The sequence below is a fragment of the Ailuropoda melanoleuca genome, chromosome 1, assembly GCF_002007445.2.
Source record: "Ailuropoda melanoleuca isolate Jingjing chromosome 1, ASM200744v2, whole genome shotgun sequence".
In the NCBI taxonomy this organism is placed as follows: domain Eukaryota; kingdom Metazoa; phylum Chordata; class Mammalia; order Carnivora; family Ursidae; genus Ailuropoda; species Ailuropoda melanoleuca.
The window spans coordinates 56,580,229-56,598,069 of record NC_048218.1 but is presented as its reverse complement, the minus strand read 5'-3'; the positions used below and the strand labels follow the sequence as shown (position 1 = coordinate 56,598,069).

General features: G+C 40.1%; 1 protein-coding gene across 9 annotated transcripts in view; it reads right to left on the bottom strand.

The window, feature by feature from the left end:
• The window catches only part of SIDT1 (SID1 transmembrane family member 1), a 92,853-nt gene extending 75,012 nt beyond the window's left edge, over positions 1 to 17,841 (bottom strand). For 7 of the 9 annotated variants that reach the window (XR_004624742.1, XR_004624743.1, XR_004624744.1 and 4 more), the window contains exon 1: positions 17,120 to 17,841. Coding sequence is in view for 5 of the 9 variants with exons in the window: in XM_019804052.2 (XP_019659611.2) it covers positions 17,120 to 17,329 (210 nt within the window). In the remaining 4 variants the exon portion in view is untranslated. The remainder of the gene's footprint in view (positions 1 to 17,119) is intronic. The other 2 variants (XM_034658640.1, XM_034658646.1) reach the window with 1 other exon arrangement.

Here is a 17,841-nt window from a genome sequence, read left to right as displayed (position 1 = left end):
TTGGGGAAGTGGCTATTCTTAATTCTTCAGCATTATTTCTACAAATATTTCTTTCTCCCCATTTGTTTTCTTTTCGTGGGCCCGCTATTATGTTGACATCATAGACAGGTCTGCCCTCCCAATTTCTTAATTTTTCTGTTGATACCCTACATCTCTTTAGGTAGACCCTCCAGTTCTCTAATCCACTGTTCATTCTAACATCAACCTGTTGCCGAGGTCTTTATGTAAACAGTGTTATTTTTAACTCTGAGATTTCCAGTTGACTCATCTTTATAACTGTAACCTGCTTCATTTTAACAAAGCCATATCTCTTCCATGATATTCACTTTGCTCATTTTAAAGTCTTATTCTTCCTGTTTATTAGTTGGGCTACATCTGGGAAAAGCTGTCCAGTTTGATTTCTCTCATGTAGCTTCATTCTGCAGATATGTTATTTTCTCCTGTGAGCTTGAACTCCTGGGTTATCAGCTACCTGGGGTAGTACTGAGAACCTCAGCAGGGAGGTTCTAAATGTGAGGAGGGTCCAGAGTAGAAAAAGGGGCTGGAAGGAAAGCCTCCTATGGGTAGACAACCTCTGAAGGAGGCAAAAAAGCTCTCCTCCAACCTATTCCTCACCAGTGGCCTCTTAAATTATGGGCTGCCATTTGCCTCTCACTTCAAATGCCTCTCACCATCTTCTGTCTCCCCAGAGTTTCTCACAGATTTTGCATTACTTCTTCCATCCCATGACCTTCCTCCGGCTTTAGGCATGTCCAGGCTTGGTTCCTGGGAGACAGTCAGCCGCCATGTTGGTTCCTCATCCCCTCAGGTATGGGGGTCTGCTCATCTCCTGTGCCTGATTCCTTTTCTCCTTTACCTTTCCTGTTTTTTTCTCCCTCTCTCCCACCTATAGTCCCTCTCCTCACAATTCCTTCACTCTGGAGTACAAGTGGAGGGGCTTGAAGAGAGAAAAAGAATTATTTTATGGTTTGAGGCAGAATTCAAGGATCCACTCCTTAGATTTTATTTATATGCTGAGTGATCGCACTGCAGGCAAGTTTCTTCTGGAGCTATTCTGAGGCCTACTTAATTAATGCTCTGAAGCTGGGAAGGCACTAGAAAATTATTGTTATGACCGCCAGAGTTATGATGTGACACCACCAAATTTTTTGTAGTGATATTTATTGACAGACCAGTGCCATTTATAGTTTAAAAAAAATATTGTCAGGATATAAGTATTACTTACAGGAAACTGCTTTCTAAACAAGACAAAACTGATCGCCTGTAAACATCTGCCTCTTCAAAATTCTAAAGGAAAATTTCTTGAGATGAACGGAAGAAGCCTCAGGGAAGGCCATGTTTAAGAGACTAAACTATTTCTAATCTTGGCGTGAACGTGGTGGCAGAGATGCTATATACTACTCTAATTCTTCTCTGACACTCAGATTAGATGTTCCTCTTTAGTGGGCACAGATAGAAGGCTCTAGCACCCTTTTTCCTCCCTGCCACATCTTGGTCCCTGATGTCCTATGTCTGGATCTGTACAGCTGTCTTTGACCAAATGCCCTCACTTGAGAAGACCCCATGAGGACTTTGGTGGTGTTGACTTGGGGGCTACCCAGCATTCAAATCCTTTACGTGTTTTAGAGGAACTTTCTCCACTCCACTAAACTGGGTGAGTTCTATGGGAGGCAAGGCAGCTGATGGATGCCAAAGGAACCAGATACATGACCTGTGCTCAGGTAGCTGGACACTTCCACTTGGTCCTTTCAGTGGTGACTACAAAATACAAAGACGAAGGGAGAGTTTAGAATTCACTGGCAATGCTGACACCAGTAGCGTCCACGGCAGCAAGGTCTGGGGGTAGTCATGTCTAATGTCAGAGAAGGTGGTGATTCCCAGGCGGACATCTTGACAAAGCCATTCTGCAGCATGACTGTTGCCATAATTTCGTGTAGCTTAGTCTCTCTTGGTGCCTCATCGTAGTCTGAGCCTGGCATCTCAGGTTTGTGAGCAACCCAATGTCCTTCTAATAAATTACTTTTTTGCTTAAGTTAGCCAGTTGATCTCTGTTGCTTGCAGCTAAGAACTTTGCCTGACCCCACATCCTCTTTCTTTCTTTACTTGAGTCATACAACATAGCTATTTTGGAGCCTTCCTGTCCATAGCCTCCCCAAACCATCTCTGCACACCCAGACTTCATTCTGTTTGCCTTTCTCTTTATCCCCCACTTTTTGTCCTTTTAATACCCAGATAAACATTGTCTTTGTCCTAGAAAGTTATAATTGCTCTCCTCTGGTGAACATGGTATTGGGAGAGGGCAGGAAATATAGGATTTCTTTTTGCAAATATTGGAAAGGGCAAAAAAAATTGAGTATCTTCATGTCAATTTTTAATATATGCTTCCAGTTTAGATAACTAAAATAACTGAATCAATTTGTCTACAACAGGGCAGTTAAATCTGAGGAACAGTTGGTTAATCCTGTTTGCTATGGCTTATCTTCATGGTTGTCTAATGGAGATCCAGAAATACCAGTTCTCATGATTAATCCTATCTTCCAGTGACAGATAGGTTAACTGCTTGGGTCTCCAAGCTGCCTGGTGTCTGTCACAGAGGAACCCAACATTAATGAACCCAACATTAATGAAAATAAAGCGTAAAAGAGATGAAGACTGGCCCTCTCAGTCCACAGGAGGTCCGAATAAGATCATGGTGGGTGGGTGGGGGCTTCTCTGTGAAACGCTGAAGCAAATCTGTGAACTCCTCAGTTTTACTCGGTGTCAACCCTGCTGTCCTGACTTACCCCGACAAACGGATGCTTGGACAATTCCTGGGGGAAAAACAAAGATGAAAACCTCCTGCATAGATTTTCAGTAACTATAAGGGAATTTGATCACACGTAAAGTGTGATCAAATGCCCTGACTGAAAGTGCAACTGTCATATTTTAAATTATTTTTTATTGTTGTTGGTAAATATACAGATGTGCTCTTGTGGGAGGGACAGTGGTTTAGTAGAAATATCCTGAGGAAATATCCTCAGGAACCGGAGTTATGTTCCTGGTTTTGCTTCAAGGTAGTTACATGATTTGGGACTAATTTATTTCACCGGCTTTTAGTTTTCTCTCCTGTTAAGTGAAAAAAGGGGTGATTTTAAAGGTTGTTTTAGCTCTTAAGTTTAAAATACAATTATCCCTTTCCATCCCAATGGTTTCAAGGGATATTTTATGTTTCTTGTAAGGGATAGAAAAAAGAAAAGAAAATGCAAGCCCAATTTTACTTCTATAGCTAAACAGACTTGACAAGCAAATCTTGTAGCTGTGAATAAAGGTAATAACGGCACCCAAAGTCAACACAAATATAGGCTGACTTCCCAAATAACCTATGTTCTTCATCCTCCACCTTTGGTATTATTAAAATTCTATAGTATAACTTTAAAAATTGGGAGACCAGCTCTCTAGGAACTGAGATTACCCATCGTGGCTTTGAATCAGGAAGTATGGAAAAAAACAAAAAAACATATTGCCTGAAATGAAGAAGAAGGAATGTCTTTGCCAGTAGCCAAGCCTCAAACAACCTGAGGAGATCAACCAAAGAGGAAGAAACTTCATGGGCCAACAGTGTTCGTAAAAGGTTTGAAAGACAAAAAGGATGGGAGAAGCAAAGAGATATAAGATACACAGAAGAAACTAGCAACAAGAGAATGGTAGAGGTTAGAGGTGGTGGCAGTAGAATGGAAGGTTGGAAAGAAACAGTGATGAGAACAATGAGCTCCAGGTACAGAGCTGCTTCTGACTCTTTGGTCCAAGGTGGGCTGTAAATGCCCACACACATACATAACACTGTAATACTAAAAACACAGGGTGGTCTTTTCAACAAATTGTGCTGGAACAATTGGAGATTATATGCAAAAGAAAATTATATATACATACATATATACATATATATATGTATGTATATATATATGGAGACTTTATACCTTTCACAAAGTTAACCTAAAATGGATCATAAACCTAAATGTAAAATTCAAAACTATAAAATTTTCAGAAGATAACACAGGGGAAAATCTAGGTGACTTTAGACTTGGTGACAACTTTTTCTTTTAATTAATTAATTAATTTGAGAGAGAGCCGCATGTTGGGGAGGGGGAGGTAGAAGGGGGAAGGAGAAGAGGGAGAGGGAGAGAGAGAATCCCACACAGACTCCAAGCCCAGCATGGAGTCCAACATAGGGCTCCATCTCATGACCCTGAAATCATGGCCTCGAGATCATGACCCGAGCAAAATCAAGAGTCAGATGCTTACCCAACTGAGCCACCCAGGAGCCCCTTTAAATACAACACCAAGGCATGATTCATGAAAAAAAGATTGGTAAGTAGTAGTCTCTTTATTAAAGATGTCTGCTCTGTTAAAAAACACTATTNTTGGAAAAAAAAAAAAAAAAAAAAAAAAAAAAAAAAAAAAAAAAAAAAAACACTATTAAGTGAACAAGAAGAGAGGGCACAGACAAGGAGAAAATATTTGCAAAACTCATATCTGATAAAAAACTGGTATCCCAAATCTACAAAAAAATTCTTAAAACTGAACAATAAGGAACAAACAATCCAATTAAAAAATGAGCACAAGATCTGAACAGATACCTCACCAAAGAACACCAAAGAACATATACGCTCTTAGGAAACTGCAAATTAAAACAATGAAATATCACTATAGCCCTAATAGAATGGCTAAAATGCAAAGCGCTGGCAATAGCAGATGCAAATGAGGATGTAGAGCAACAAGGACTCTCTTTCATTGCTGGTGGGAGCACAGAATGGTGCAGTCACTTTGGAAGGCAGTTTGAGTTTCTAACAAAGCTAAACATACTCTTACCATAGGATCCAGGAATTCAGCTCCTTGGTATTTACCCAAAGGAGTTGAAAACTTATGTCTGTATAAAAATCTGCACACGAATGTTTATAACAGCTTTATTCATAATTGCCAAAAATTGGAAGCAACCAAGATGTCCTTCAATAGGTGAATGGATAAATAAACCGTGGCACATCCAAACGAGCATATTAGTCACCATTAAAGAGAAATAAGCTGTTGGGCTATGAAACAAAACACGAAGGAATTTTAAATGCATATCGCTAAGTGAAAGATACAATTCTTAAAGGCTACATACTATATGATTCCAACTATACAACATTCTGGAAAAGGCAAAACTAGAGAGAAAGTAAAAAAATAAGCCATTTCCAGGATTTGAGGGGAAAAGGGAGAGGTGAATTGGTGAAGCACAGGGGATTTTTATGGGGATGAAGTAAATTATTCTGTACAATCCACTATAATGGTGGATACATTATGCATTTCTCAAAACCTATGAAACCATATAACACCAAGAGTGAACCATAAAGTAAACTGTGAACTTTAGTAAATAATAAAGATCAATGCAACACCAATGCTGTATCAAGACCGGTTCATCATTAGTGTAGCACACTAATGCAAGATGTTAATAATTAATTGAAAATAAAAAATAAATTAATGCTTAATTTTTTTGTAAACCTAAAACTTCTCTGAAAAATAAAGTCTATTTAAAAAAAATATATATATACATATAAAGGAAGAGTGAGGAGGCTGACAAAGCTGAAAAACTTTTGTGTCCCAGAGTAGGCAGAGGGAAGGACAAACCTTTACACTCTTAACGGTCCAATCAACTGTAAGACTACAGGTAGCCAGAGGATGGTTTTACTCAGGACTACATGCTACTTGATGATGTTAGATAAACTTTAATTTTGCCACCATTTTCAGAAATAGAGTATTTTATTTAAGCACCTTTGAGTTTAACCAAAACAGGTGATCTATACCTTTAAATAAACCAATACTTTCATAATTACATATAGACACCCCTGGCCAGCCTTGGGATCAACTGAAGAAGGCTGGGTCCCAAATCAACTTCCTTAAAATTATGGGCTGAGAACTAGCTCTTGAAAAACTTTTCAGTGGAGCAGAGAGAAAATTTACCAGTTCTTGGGAGTTGTGACAGGAATTCCTATAGCTTTCCTATCAGGAAAGAAGGCTTATATTCAACTCTCTTTGGATGCATTTTTCAATATAAGATCCTTCAAACCAGTTTCACTCTTCTTATTCAACCTTTTGAAAAATCACCTGTGTAATTTTGTGCAAAATCAACATCTGCATATCCTTCTTCCTAATAGCAAAATCAATTTATTTGTCTATTGCCACTTCAAATAAACTAAGAGGATGGGACAAATGAGAATTTGAAGTAATTAATTACTGTAGCAAATTATTTCAATTAATTTTATTATTAATAACATTTAATATATGATCTACATTTGCTATATGACACTCAGCTTTGTTTTTCTCTCTCCAAAAATGGAGCACTATCTTTTGACAGATAAATCAATTGTTTCTCCTGTATAAACAACTTTTACACATGTTCTTAGAAATTTATTATATATGAAAACCAAAGGATCTTAGACTGAGGACTTTAGTGTTAAGTCCGATAGTTGTTCTTATTGCTGACCTTAGCTTTTAAGCAGAATACAGGTCCTTAGGTTTTGTTTTGTTTTTGGCTTGCATAGCAACTAATATACTGAAAAAAAACCCTCAAACTTTCCATTTTCACAATATCCAAAAAAAGAAAATATACAATATTCAAAAATGTATTTTTTTCTTCTTTAGCAAAATAAGGAAAGACTATGATTTTACTGTCAGGCAACACCATGGTATATTTGATATTTTCCTTAGCAAATAAGCAGAAAGAATGGTGAGGCCCCAATTCGAATAGCTCATTAGATGTACCTTTAAATCATTAACGCACCATCTTGGTGTGTTGGCATGGAACTTCAGTTAGCTCCAGAGTTAAACAATGTGGGAAGAGCTGGCTAACAAACTCTGGGTGCTGCATGGCAACGTGTAATAATACGAATCCATTTGAAAGGAAGAAAGAAATACTGGCATCTTCTTGCAGCACAGACGTTTCACAGTACCACAAGTATCAAGTCCCTGGTCTTTTAGATTCAAGCCAACAGTGAGAAATGACATAGGAGATACTTCAGGTAACGTGGTGAAACCAAAGAGGGAAAGGAAGGAAGACTGAAAATCCCTACTTTTTTTTTTTTCTTTTCAAAAAATTTAAATTCAATTAGCCAACATGTAGTACATCATTAGTTTCAGATGTAGAGGTCAGTGATTCATCAGTTGCATATAACACCCAGCGCTCATCACATCATGTGCCCTCCTTACTGCCCATCACCCAGTTACCCCATCTCCCCATCCCCCTCCCCTTTCTAGCCCTCAGTTTGTTTCCCAGAGTCAAGAGTTTCTCATGGTTTGTCTCCCTCTCTGCTTTCTTCCTATTCAGTTTTCCCTCCTTTCCCCTATAATCCTCTGCGCTGTTTCTTATATTCCACATATGAGTGAAAATCCCTACATATTGCATCACATACTTAAAATATCCCCACAGAAGGGAGCATCACAGCAGTAAAATCAAAACAAAACAAAATAACAACCAAAAGACTAAACCTGACACTATAGTAAGCCTATTGCCATGGCACTCAGGTAGAAACAAAAGGAATACGAGAGAGAAACAAGATGGTTGGAATACAAGCTCAGCACATGTGGCAAAGGTGGTGGGAACAAAGCAAGATGAAACAGAACAAAACACTTCCAGGCACTGAAAAGCCCTATGGGAAGCATCTCAAAAGAAACAAAACAAACAAAACAAAAAAAGAGTAGTTTTTCAGAAACAGTATTTTAAAGCTTTCATTTATTTGCCTTTATGAGACAAGGATTTACAAATGACCTTTTGGCAAGATATTTCTTCTACTTGTCTATAGTCAAGAAGAAGATTAGGGACACTTGGGTGGCTCAGTTGATAAAGTACGTGGCCCTTGATTGCAGGGCCACGGGTTTAAGCCCTACACTGGGCATAGAGCTTACTTAAAAAAAAATAAAGTTGTACACAAGTATAAATATTCTTTAATTCCATATAAAAATTACAGTGTAATTTTGTAAAAATTACAATCTTACACACTGTAAAAAAAAACACTGAACTTATGTGCTTGAATAAAGATAAAAAATGTAGTCTTATCAGTGGGGAAAATAAAGCTCAGGGAGGGAATAGGATTTGCTGCAGGTACACAGGGTGTTAAAGAGAGAAAAACACACATCTTCTGGAGCCCCACCCAGTGTTCTTCCCCAATACTGCACAACCTCTTGGTTGTTTGTTGTCCTTTCCTTAGGAGAATAAAATATGTTTCTTTTGAAATATTCAGAAAATACAGAAAAGACCATTAAAATTCTCCATAATCTCACCACCCAGAGACAATGTAAAGTTCATCATATTTCAGAAAACCCTAACAAAAACCAACATTTAAAAAAATATATACTGAGAACTCCACAGCCCAAGATTTGAAATAGATAAAATTATGAACCTGAATTCAGACACTCAGATATTCTATCTAGCCTCAGTAATTGCTGATGTAATTTGTTTCATTTTTCTGGCTTTCAGTTTCTCATGAATAAAAAAATAATGATATGCTTATCCTTTTAACCATAAATTCAAAACTGAGGATTACTATACTTATTAAATGGTCTAGAGCCAGAGCTGCCTCTCTAGATGATCTGGATAAAGGGTTGCAATAGATGCCCTAGATGATAACTAATGATGTCATCTTTCCTTGTGATTCCCTAAAAGCCACAGAAATATTATTATTTTTCTAGTGATGGGGAGGTGCAATTCTGCACCCCCAGTTACAATATGTGTTTTCCCACACCACCAAGAGATTCTCAGACATTAGCTGGATGTCCCATAATTCAACTCAATTCTGACACTTTCTACTTAGAGATAGTGTCAGATCCCACAGGTTAAGGGTTCAGTTCTACAAGACTGCCCCCACGCTTCTTCTTGCCATCAGATTCCAATCAAAGAGTCCAGGTTAAGGGCACCTGGCCGGCTCAGTCAGAAAAGCATGCAACTCTCGATTTCCAGGTCGTGAGTTCAAGCTCCAGGTTGGGTGTAGAGATTACTCAAATAAATAAATACACAAACTTAAAAAAAAAGTCCAGGTTGTCACCTGACTGACCAGCTATAGACCAGAAGTTCCAATAACCCCCTCCTTCGGTTCAATTAATTTACTAGAGTGGAAAGATGAAGACTCCATAAAATGGGGAGAGGACCTATGGAATTTCTCAGAAAGAAAATCATGTTATGATCACTTCACAAAGATAAGAGAAGCTAGGAAAGCTATTCAGGACTATCTTTCCCTGCTAAAATAAGAAAAACTCACCTAATGTAAAGATGAGCGACAGATGAGGACTGCAGTTGAATCCCACACAAAGTCACTGTAAGTAAAAGAGAATAAGAAGCAGAAAACACCATTTCAGATGGTGAACATATGCCAGAAAGCTGTACCTATAAAACAGATGGAAAGTATAGCCTAATATTCCAAAATTTAAAAATATGAACATTTAAAAACTATGAAAAAAGCCATAAATCAGAATTTTAAAAGTTCAGAAATGAGATGATTGGAGAAAATGAAGTTTTAAAGAAGAAAGAACTCAGGAAAAAATTAGAGATAAATTTTAAAATTCTGTCAGAAATGAATATTTAATTGGAAGAAGCACAGGGATATATATAAAAAAAAACAGCTCCATAATGTCATAAGGAAAACAGAAGATGAAAAGGAGAAAAAAAAATTTCAATTCTGGGCAGGATATAAAAAAATAATTCTGGAAAAATGGGTAGATAAAGGAAACAATAAAGAAGGGCCAACACAAGTATAAAGGGAATTCCTAAAGCAGATAATCAAGCATTGGAATAAATGAATGTTAAAAACTCTAAGGAAAATTTCTTGAATTAAAGAAATAATCATTGAAATTACATATTGCAAGATTACATCATGTACCTGGGAAAGACTGACCTACTAGACGCAGTCTGGTAAAACTACTGGATTTCAAAGGAAAAGGGAAAGGAGTCTTTCAGGAATCCAGGCAGAAAAATGAAATTACTTGCAAGGGAAAGAATCCCTTTTATCATCACTTTTGCCAGAAGCCAAGGAATAATATGCTTAAAATTCAAGGAAAAAAACTGAAAGCCAAGGGGTTTATATTCGGCTAATTAGACTTGCAAGTACAAAGGCTGCGGACAAAGTGTTATGAACATGAAAGAATTGTAGGAGATACCTCCTAGAGAATAAGCTTTAGACAATTGAATGACAGGAGAACATTAATATAAGTCTAGTTGTGAACTTTTAATATATAGGTACCTGTACAACCAAGACTAAATGGTGTCATAAGGAAGATAGTCTAGCTTTTAATGACTATATGCTTTGTCAATGCAGATATGTACGACTAGCCAAAAATGGGGCAAGATTGGGTAGAAAATATGAAAAGTAGAGTAAGTTCATTAATTTCTTTATAAGCATTAACTAGAGTTTATATTTGAGTGTTGAAAAAAAGAGATGGAGAAGATACCAGCTAATTTCAATATTCCTCATCTTAGAGAACTAAGAGACAAAAATAGAAGAGGCTAATCGTGTTATATAAATACATTAGTACAAAGGAAACCATTGGAACAAGAATAACAGCAAAAAACTGTTTTAATTTACAGGCCATAATCTGTACACACACACACACACACACACACACACAAACACGAGCCGGGGGTACGGGGGCACAAGGAGAAGGAGAGAGAATCTTAAGTAGGCTCCATGCTCAATGAGGAGCCTGCCCCAGGGCTGCATCTCACCACCCTGAGATCATGACCTGAGCTGAAATCATGAGTTGGATGCCTAACAGACTAAGCGACCCAGGCTCCCCTGGGCCATAAATTTTAATTGGTTACCTGCAGAGGAAGAGGGGGGATGAGGAGCAGGGAACAGGGGTAGAAGCTAAACTTCTTTGAATATTTTACAGATTCTTACTTGTTAGTTTTCAAAATTAAGAAGCATTCCTGAAATTCAAAAGTAAAATGAAACAAATGAACCTAACAAGTTGATAAGGTAACTGCACTGAAAGGATAATGTCACTGCACAACTACCTTACTTTAAAACACAGTAATGTGACTCAACATCAACCGTGAAATATGCCCTAAGGTAAAAGGAACTGTAAACATAAATCTTAAACTGGTGCCAGTAATCTTATCGTTGGTGGTAATGCTGTTATCTACAACTGCTGTGTGTCTATTGCGGGTTAATGCAAATGAGTAAGTTGATAGAGTTGAGAACCAGAGTTTTGGGCACAGGAGAAAGGAAATCTATGTGTAAGATGAATGAGCTTAAGTAAAAACTGTGTATTTCTGAATTTGAATTGGAAGTACTAGTATGAAATCATGATACCATCTATCCTTTAGCTCTGTCCATTGAAAAGATTTAGAAAAAAATTACCAATCCATCAGCAATAAAGGCCTCTAGGTTTCATACCGTGGTCTTTATTTGTTACTCAAACGAACCTGAGCTTTCTGATTCTATGTTGGAGACAAGAAAAGAATCTGATGAGCCTGGAATAACTTTTCATGCCAGAAAGCAAGGAAGATGTCAGAGAACACTTGGATTTTATCAAAAGAATTCCGGATCCAACTCAAATTGGCTTTCACTGGCCAATGAACAATCTGAACGTAAGTTTAGTAATAGCAACGGGTCAAAACACATCAGATATGTGTTTCATTGATCATTACCATAGGCTGCTAGGAGACCAACTCATTATTTCAAAAATTGGTAAATAAAGGTAAAGAACGAAGATTTTATCCCACGTTTGTTTTACAAAACAGTAGCGTAAGGTGCCCAAATACTTAATGAGGAGAGGTTTCTTATTAAAGGAGTTTTCTAGTGCATGAATGAAAAAATAAGAGATATAATTAAAATATCATTACTTTGTTGTTCCTAATGAAACTAGGCCATTATGATGAATGGTGGCTATCACCACAAAAAGAGACAACCAGACTTTATGTGCCTCCTGGGAGAAATATATACAACCACTTGTGAGGTAGTCTTGTCAAAAAATAAATCAGATACATTTTCCCATATCTGAAAGGCCTTTCTCCTTTTTTCCTGCCTGTCCAAGTTCTTTTTATCTGTTATGACCTTTTCAAGCCTCATTTCTCTCCAACAAAGCTCTCTGTGGGATGAATGACTCCTCTAAAGTCTTGTAGGATTTGGAGCAGTGCTGTCCAAGGAAAATATGTGACTCACATATGTTCTTTTAAATTTTCTAGTAGCTACTTTAATAAGTACAAAGAAACAAGTGAAGTTAATTTTATTAATATATTTGATTTAACTTAATATATGCAAGATATTCTCACTTAAACATATAATCAATAAAAATATTAATTACACATTTCATGTTGTTTTTTTATACTATCTTTGAAATCTGGTGTGTATTCTACACTTATGGTACATCTCATTTTGTGACTGGCCACATTTCAAGTATGCAACAGTCACATGTGGACAGTGCCTACCATATTGGACAGCACATACTTACAGAATCCATTACATAATTTAGCACATGACTATCGGGTCTAGGCAGGCAGAAGATGGGTTCCCCATAAAACAGGACCCCTAAACATCCTTATGACACTTTGATGTTGCATTTTCAGAGCCACAGAGAAAAGTGTGGGAGGTAACTGCTATGGACTTAGTGTTTGTGTCCCCTTCTGCCCCCAAATTCATATGTTGAAGCCTAATCCCCCATGTGACGGTATTTGGAGGTAAGGCTTTTAGAAGGTCATTAGATCATGAGGTTGGAGCCCTTGCGATGGGATTAGTGCCCTTAGAAGAGACAGGAGAGAGCTTGCTTCCCTCTCTCTCTCTGGGCCATGTGAAGACACAGCCGTAAGGCCATAAGGCACTGTCTACACACTAGGCGCCAAATCTGCTGACGCTTGGATCTTGGACTACCTAGTCTCCAGAACTGTGAGAAGTGATGTCTGTTTTTTAAGCCACCCAGTCTATGGTATTCTGTTCCACCAGATAACGTGCTAAAGAGATGATTTCCTCCTCACAAACGAGCACGAGTCCAATTCAGTAAGAGGAAGTGGGAGGCCAGCAGAGAAGGCTTCTCTGCCTCAGTACATAAAGAACACAGGGGGAGTCCATCCGAGACCCAGGGAACTGAGGCTATCACATCAAAGCTTTTCATTCAAAGTAACCAGTACTGTGTAGTTGGAAGTTACACCTGGAGTGTCCTGATACGTGTTTCACTGTTCGTGAGAACTGGATAGGCTTTTTGAATTTGGATCCAAGAGGCAGTATAACTAGTTCTAGATATACAACTACTGGTTGATGTGAATAAAGCTAAGGATTGTTCCTTGGGCATAAAAAAAAAAAGCATACGTCATTAAAAGATAAATGTCTTCGTTGAATACACACAAGGAATATTTCCAGGGAAGCATTTCAAGTTAAAAGATCTATGGTGAACAATGAATTCTGTGACTGATAGCCTCCGAGAAGACTTCTTATTGCTTGGAAATTAGATTTATTATTGAAAAGCTTCTTATCAGCATCTAGCTCAAGTATAAACATCTGATTATTGCCACCACCTGTCTCTACTAGAGTATTCTCATTTCTCAATAAACCTGCTTTCGTGCCCTCTGTCCTAGTCAAACATATGCCTGGTGACTTTCTCAACAAGGTGATTTCCTTCTAGTTTATTTCCAGCCCTGTTAGTGATAGAACACCCTGTTTGCCACAGTGAAACTCTAGTCCCCTGAAGAGAAGTCTCCAGGTACTTCCCTTCCAGAGAAGTGAAATGAACCATCATCTTGCCTAACCTGCACCTTCGATCCTTATTTTCACTCTTTTTCTTTAAAGCAGTCACTCTATTCTTTCAGTGATTTTTTTTTTAAGTGGCAACTTCATATTTACATTACTCTGGCTAGAAGGCATGTGAGGCTTTCCCTGATGCTGACCTCAGCTAATTAGCATGACACATGCCTGGCTTAATAGTTCCTTTGGTCAGTATTTGGTACAGGAGATGCAGTGGCTGACAGGAAAGATTAGGGGCAAAGGTTCCCACAGCAGCTTCCTCTTCTCACCAAAGCCTAAATTGGGAAAAGCTTTTCTCCTCCAAAGTGAAGAAAAAATAATGGCAAACCTAACAATTGCTTGAAGAGAAAAGGAAAAAAGATAAAACTCAAAAAATTATATATATATATTTTTTTCCTAAACCCAATTCTTTGTTGCACTGAAGAGGGATGGGTGGGAAATGACCCCTGCAGGGGAGGAGTCCTCGACCAACACTTGGGTCAGGTTAAAGGAAAAAGGTCCCGGCCAAGCTTTTGCTCTTGGGTTCATAGTTCTTTATTTAGCAGAGCCTTTCAGTGAGTTTGGGATCTGCAATGGAGGCAAACTGCTTCTCATGAATTAACAAAAATTTCGACAGGGAGAGAGGCCAGCATTTGGGGTGAGGAGGAGCCAATACCATTGTGGTAAACCAAGGCCTAAAAAGTAGTGCCACCATCTTGAAATTTCCCCTGTTGGGGAATAGCTAGTAAGTTGTTACGACAGTGTTGCCTAGATTTCTGCTTTAATCTATCACCTATCCTGTGCTGCTCTGCAATTCCCTATGTTAGTCCAAACCTTCAGGAAAATTCTGCTATATCCAAAAGCATGGTATCATGTTATGGGAAGATGGGGCTGCTAATATCCCACATGGGGCAAACAGGACCAAGAAGAGAGGAGGCCGTCAGGAGAAACGAGAGTAATGGTTTGGATGGATAGATCAGAAAAATGCCATCTCTGGAGAAATTAATGGCAATACCAGCTGGAGGGAGAGGGGGTAATTTCCCAAAGTAAGAGAGTTGAGGTTTCTACTGTCTTATTTGCATACTAAAGAGAGGTCTCAAAAGCTGTGAGAGTTGAGGACATCTGGTTCATACCAGTATTAAAATAATTAAAATACTTGAGTTATCTGCCAGTCCCATGGTTCCCAACTGTACTTCTCAGACTAGTGAAATTTTAGGGACTGCTGGGGTTGTCAACTTTTTATTGTATTATGCAAAGATATTTTAAAAATTAATTTTCACCATTGTTTCATAAAATAAAAGGTATTTAAACATGTAGACAGGCAAAATGGAAAGGGCATAATTTCATAACAATTGTTAAAAATGTTATTTTTATCTGGAATGATCTCGCACTTTCAACCTATTAATATATATATATAGAGAGATATATATATATATTAAGATTTAGTTTTTTATTTTAGAGGAGGGACAGGGAGGGGCAGAGGGAGAGACAGAATCCCAAGTAGACTTCATGCCGAGCATGGGGCCTGACCCCGGGCTCGATCCCAGGACCCTGAGATCATGACTTGAGCTGAAATCAAGAGTTGGATGCTTAACTGGCTGAGCCAGTTTTTAGGTGCCCCCAAAAGTATGTATTTTATTTTATTTAGTTTTATTTAGTTTTTGTTTATCATCTACTTAAATCTTTCTTCACTTTTTCACTTTTCAAAAAAATTAGTTAAACCTCTTATGTGCCAAGCACTGTGATAGGTACTGGAACATGGAGATGAACATGGCTCTGCCCCTGTCCTCAATATCTCACACTTTTCTAGGAAAGTCAAGCAGGTGATCCAGCTGCAAACAGCACACCTGTGCTGTGGCAGAGAAACTCACCAAATACTAAGGGCAGAAAGGCCAAGCAACAGTTAAAAAACAGTCAATCTATTTCTAAGCAGAAGTGCAAGAAATACTAAATAAAGCCTGATGTCAGAACTTACTTTGCACATACCATCTGAGTTTCCTTACTGATGATTTAGGGGGAAACTGACAGTACACCCCAAAAGTCATGGAATTTTTCAGATTTACTCATTCTGAGCAAATTACAGGGCTAGGAACACAACTCATGTGCCATGTCAGCTGGTCCATAGTGCATGCTGGACAGGAAGAGATGAGTGACATGGGACTGGGGGGATAAAAACTGTCCCTCCCACTTGTCCCCAATAGAATGGCTCTGCACATGGTCACGCTGCTCACTTCAGGACATACAACCTGAAGGTCAGCAGGGGACAGGCCAGGGTGAGGGCTATGCTGCCATGGTGACAGCACCTTTGGTGCCAGACTGGTGATGGGGAACTTGCTCAATACACAGAGCTGGGAGATATCTGGGAATGATGGTGGGCACATTGGTCCATCCTGCTCAATACTACTCCAAGCTACCAGGTTTCTGAGTTCCGATTCTCAGTGAGAGTTAGAGAGGGAGGCATATTGTGGTATCCAAGTCATCTGGTTCTGGAATCTCCTGAGGGAGTAGGGAATGCTGGCATAGTAAGGGACACCCACACATGTTCATATGGGAAGAAGTTCCAGAGGCAGGTACACTGGGGAGTCTTCTCCTTTGTCCGTGCCCCAGAGGGTACCATATTAGAGGGGAAACCTAACTATACATTTTTTCTACATTATATAATCAGAGTATATGTGTCAAAGGAATAGTTGCTGGAGCAGTCATTTCCTCCCCTTGTTTCACCTCCATTTGTCAGAAATAGGTCTAGAACTTTCACACAATTATCCACCCTTACTTAACATCAAACCTCCACAGATCAGCTGATGGCTGCAGTTCCAACATCTGTGGCCAGGTCTTGTGGCTTCCCTGAAGTGCATACGTGTGACAGTAGTACAGAATCGCGGGAAGTGACTATTGAACACACAGAGGCTCTGCAGCATGCGTCCATTCTCACACATCCCTATTTTAGATTCTGAGCAGCTCTCCCTCCCCATGCGCTGTGGAATAGAAGGGTCTGGCAGAATCATCCAAATGAAATGAGGTTCCTTCTCCGCAGAGGATTAGGAACAGAGGTGCGGTCCTTTCCCTCCGCAACCCTAGAAATATTGAGTTTCCTAGAGAAAGGCATAGCAGGGGGCCAGGAGCCACAGAAGGTGCGGACAACCTGCGCCTCTGCAAAGCCCCGAAATGCCAGGGGACCAGGCCAGGGAAGGTGCGAGAGGAACCGGAGTTGTCCCCGAGGACGGTTGCGGGAGGGTGCGGGAGCCGGGGCAGGGCAGTGATGGCTTTGAAGGGGAAAGGGAACGGGGATCCTCTGGTCTCTGAGGACTCCCGAGGTCAATTCCCAGGGGACCCAAAGCAGCGACGGGGCTCTGAGATCTGGCAAGTTCCTGGGAGTCGAGCGAGGAGAGCGAGTGTCTTACCTGGCCAGGCTGGCTGGTGTAGTTGAAGGAGTAGATGTTCTCGGTGCTGAGGCTCACCACCCCGCTGTAGACTCGATCGAAATCGGCGCCCCTAGCGGGGTCGCGGGGGTCGCGGACCGGGAGGGGTGGCGCGGGTCGCCGGGGAGCCGCCGCCCGCAAGAGCCAGGGTAGCAGAGCGCAAAGCAGCGCGAGCCGCGGGCAGTCCCGCATGGTGGGCGCCGCGCCCCTGCCACCAAGCAGAGCCTCCCTGGCGAGGGGGCGAGCGAAGAACGGGTCCTTCCAAAGCCCCTGCGGGCCTGGGCGCCGGCTTCAGCGCAACGCGGGCGATGTCTGGCGAGCCCCGCCGGCGAGTGCCGGCAACCCGCGAGCGAAGGGCCGATCAAATATTGATGCGGCCGCCTGGGGTCTCCGCGGGAGGTCGCCGGCCAGGGGTAGCGGCGGCGGAGGGTACCCGGGCCTGGGGCTGCTGCTTTGCTCTCCGGCTTCCAAGTCTGTTTCCTTCCCCTTTTCTCATTTCTGATAATCCCCCACTTACCCAGCCAGAATTTCAACAGATCTCTTCCCTACTCAATCTCAAAAAAAAAAAATAATAAAAAATAAATTTGAAAAGGCATTACAGACATTAAAAAAGAAATATTCACTAGTCTTAAAGAGTCAACCTGACCAGCCACGAAGCAGGAAATGCAGTCTGTTTCAAGTAAACGTGCACCCTGACTGCAAGC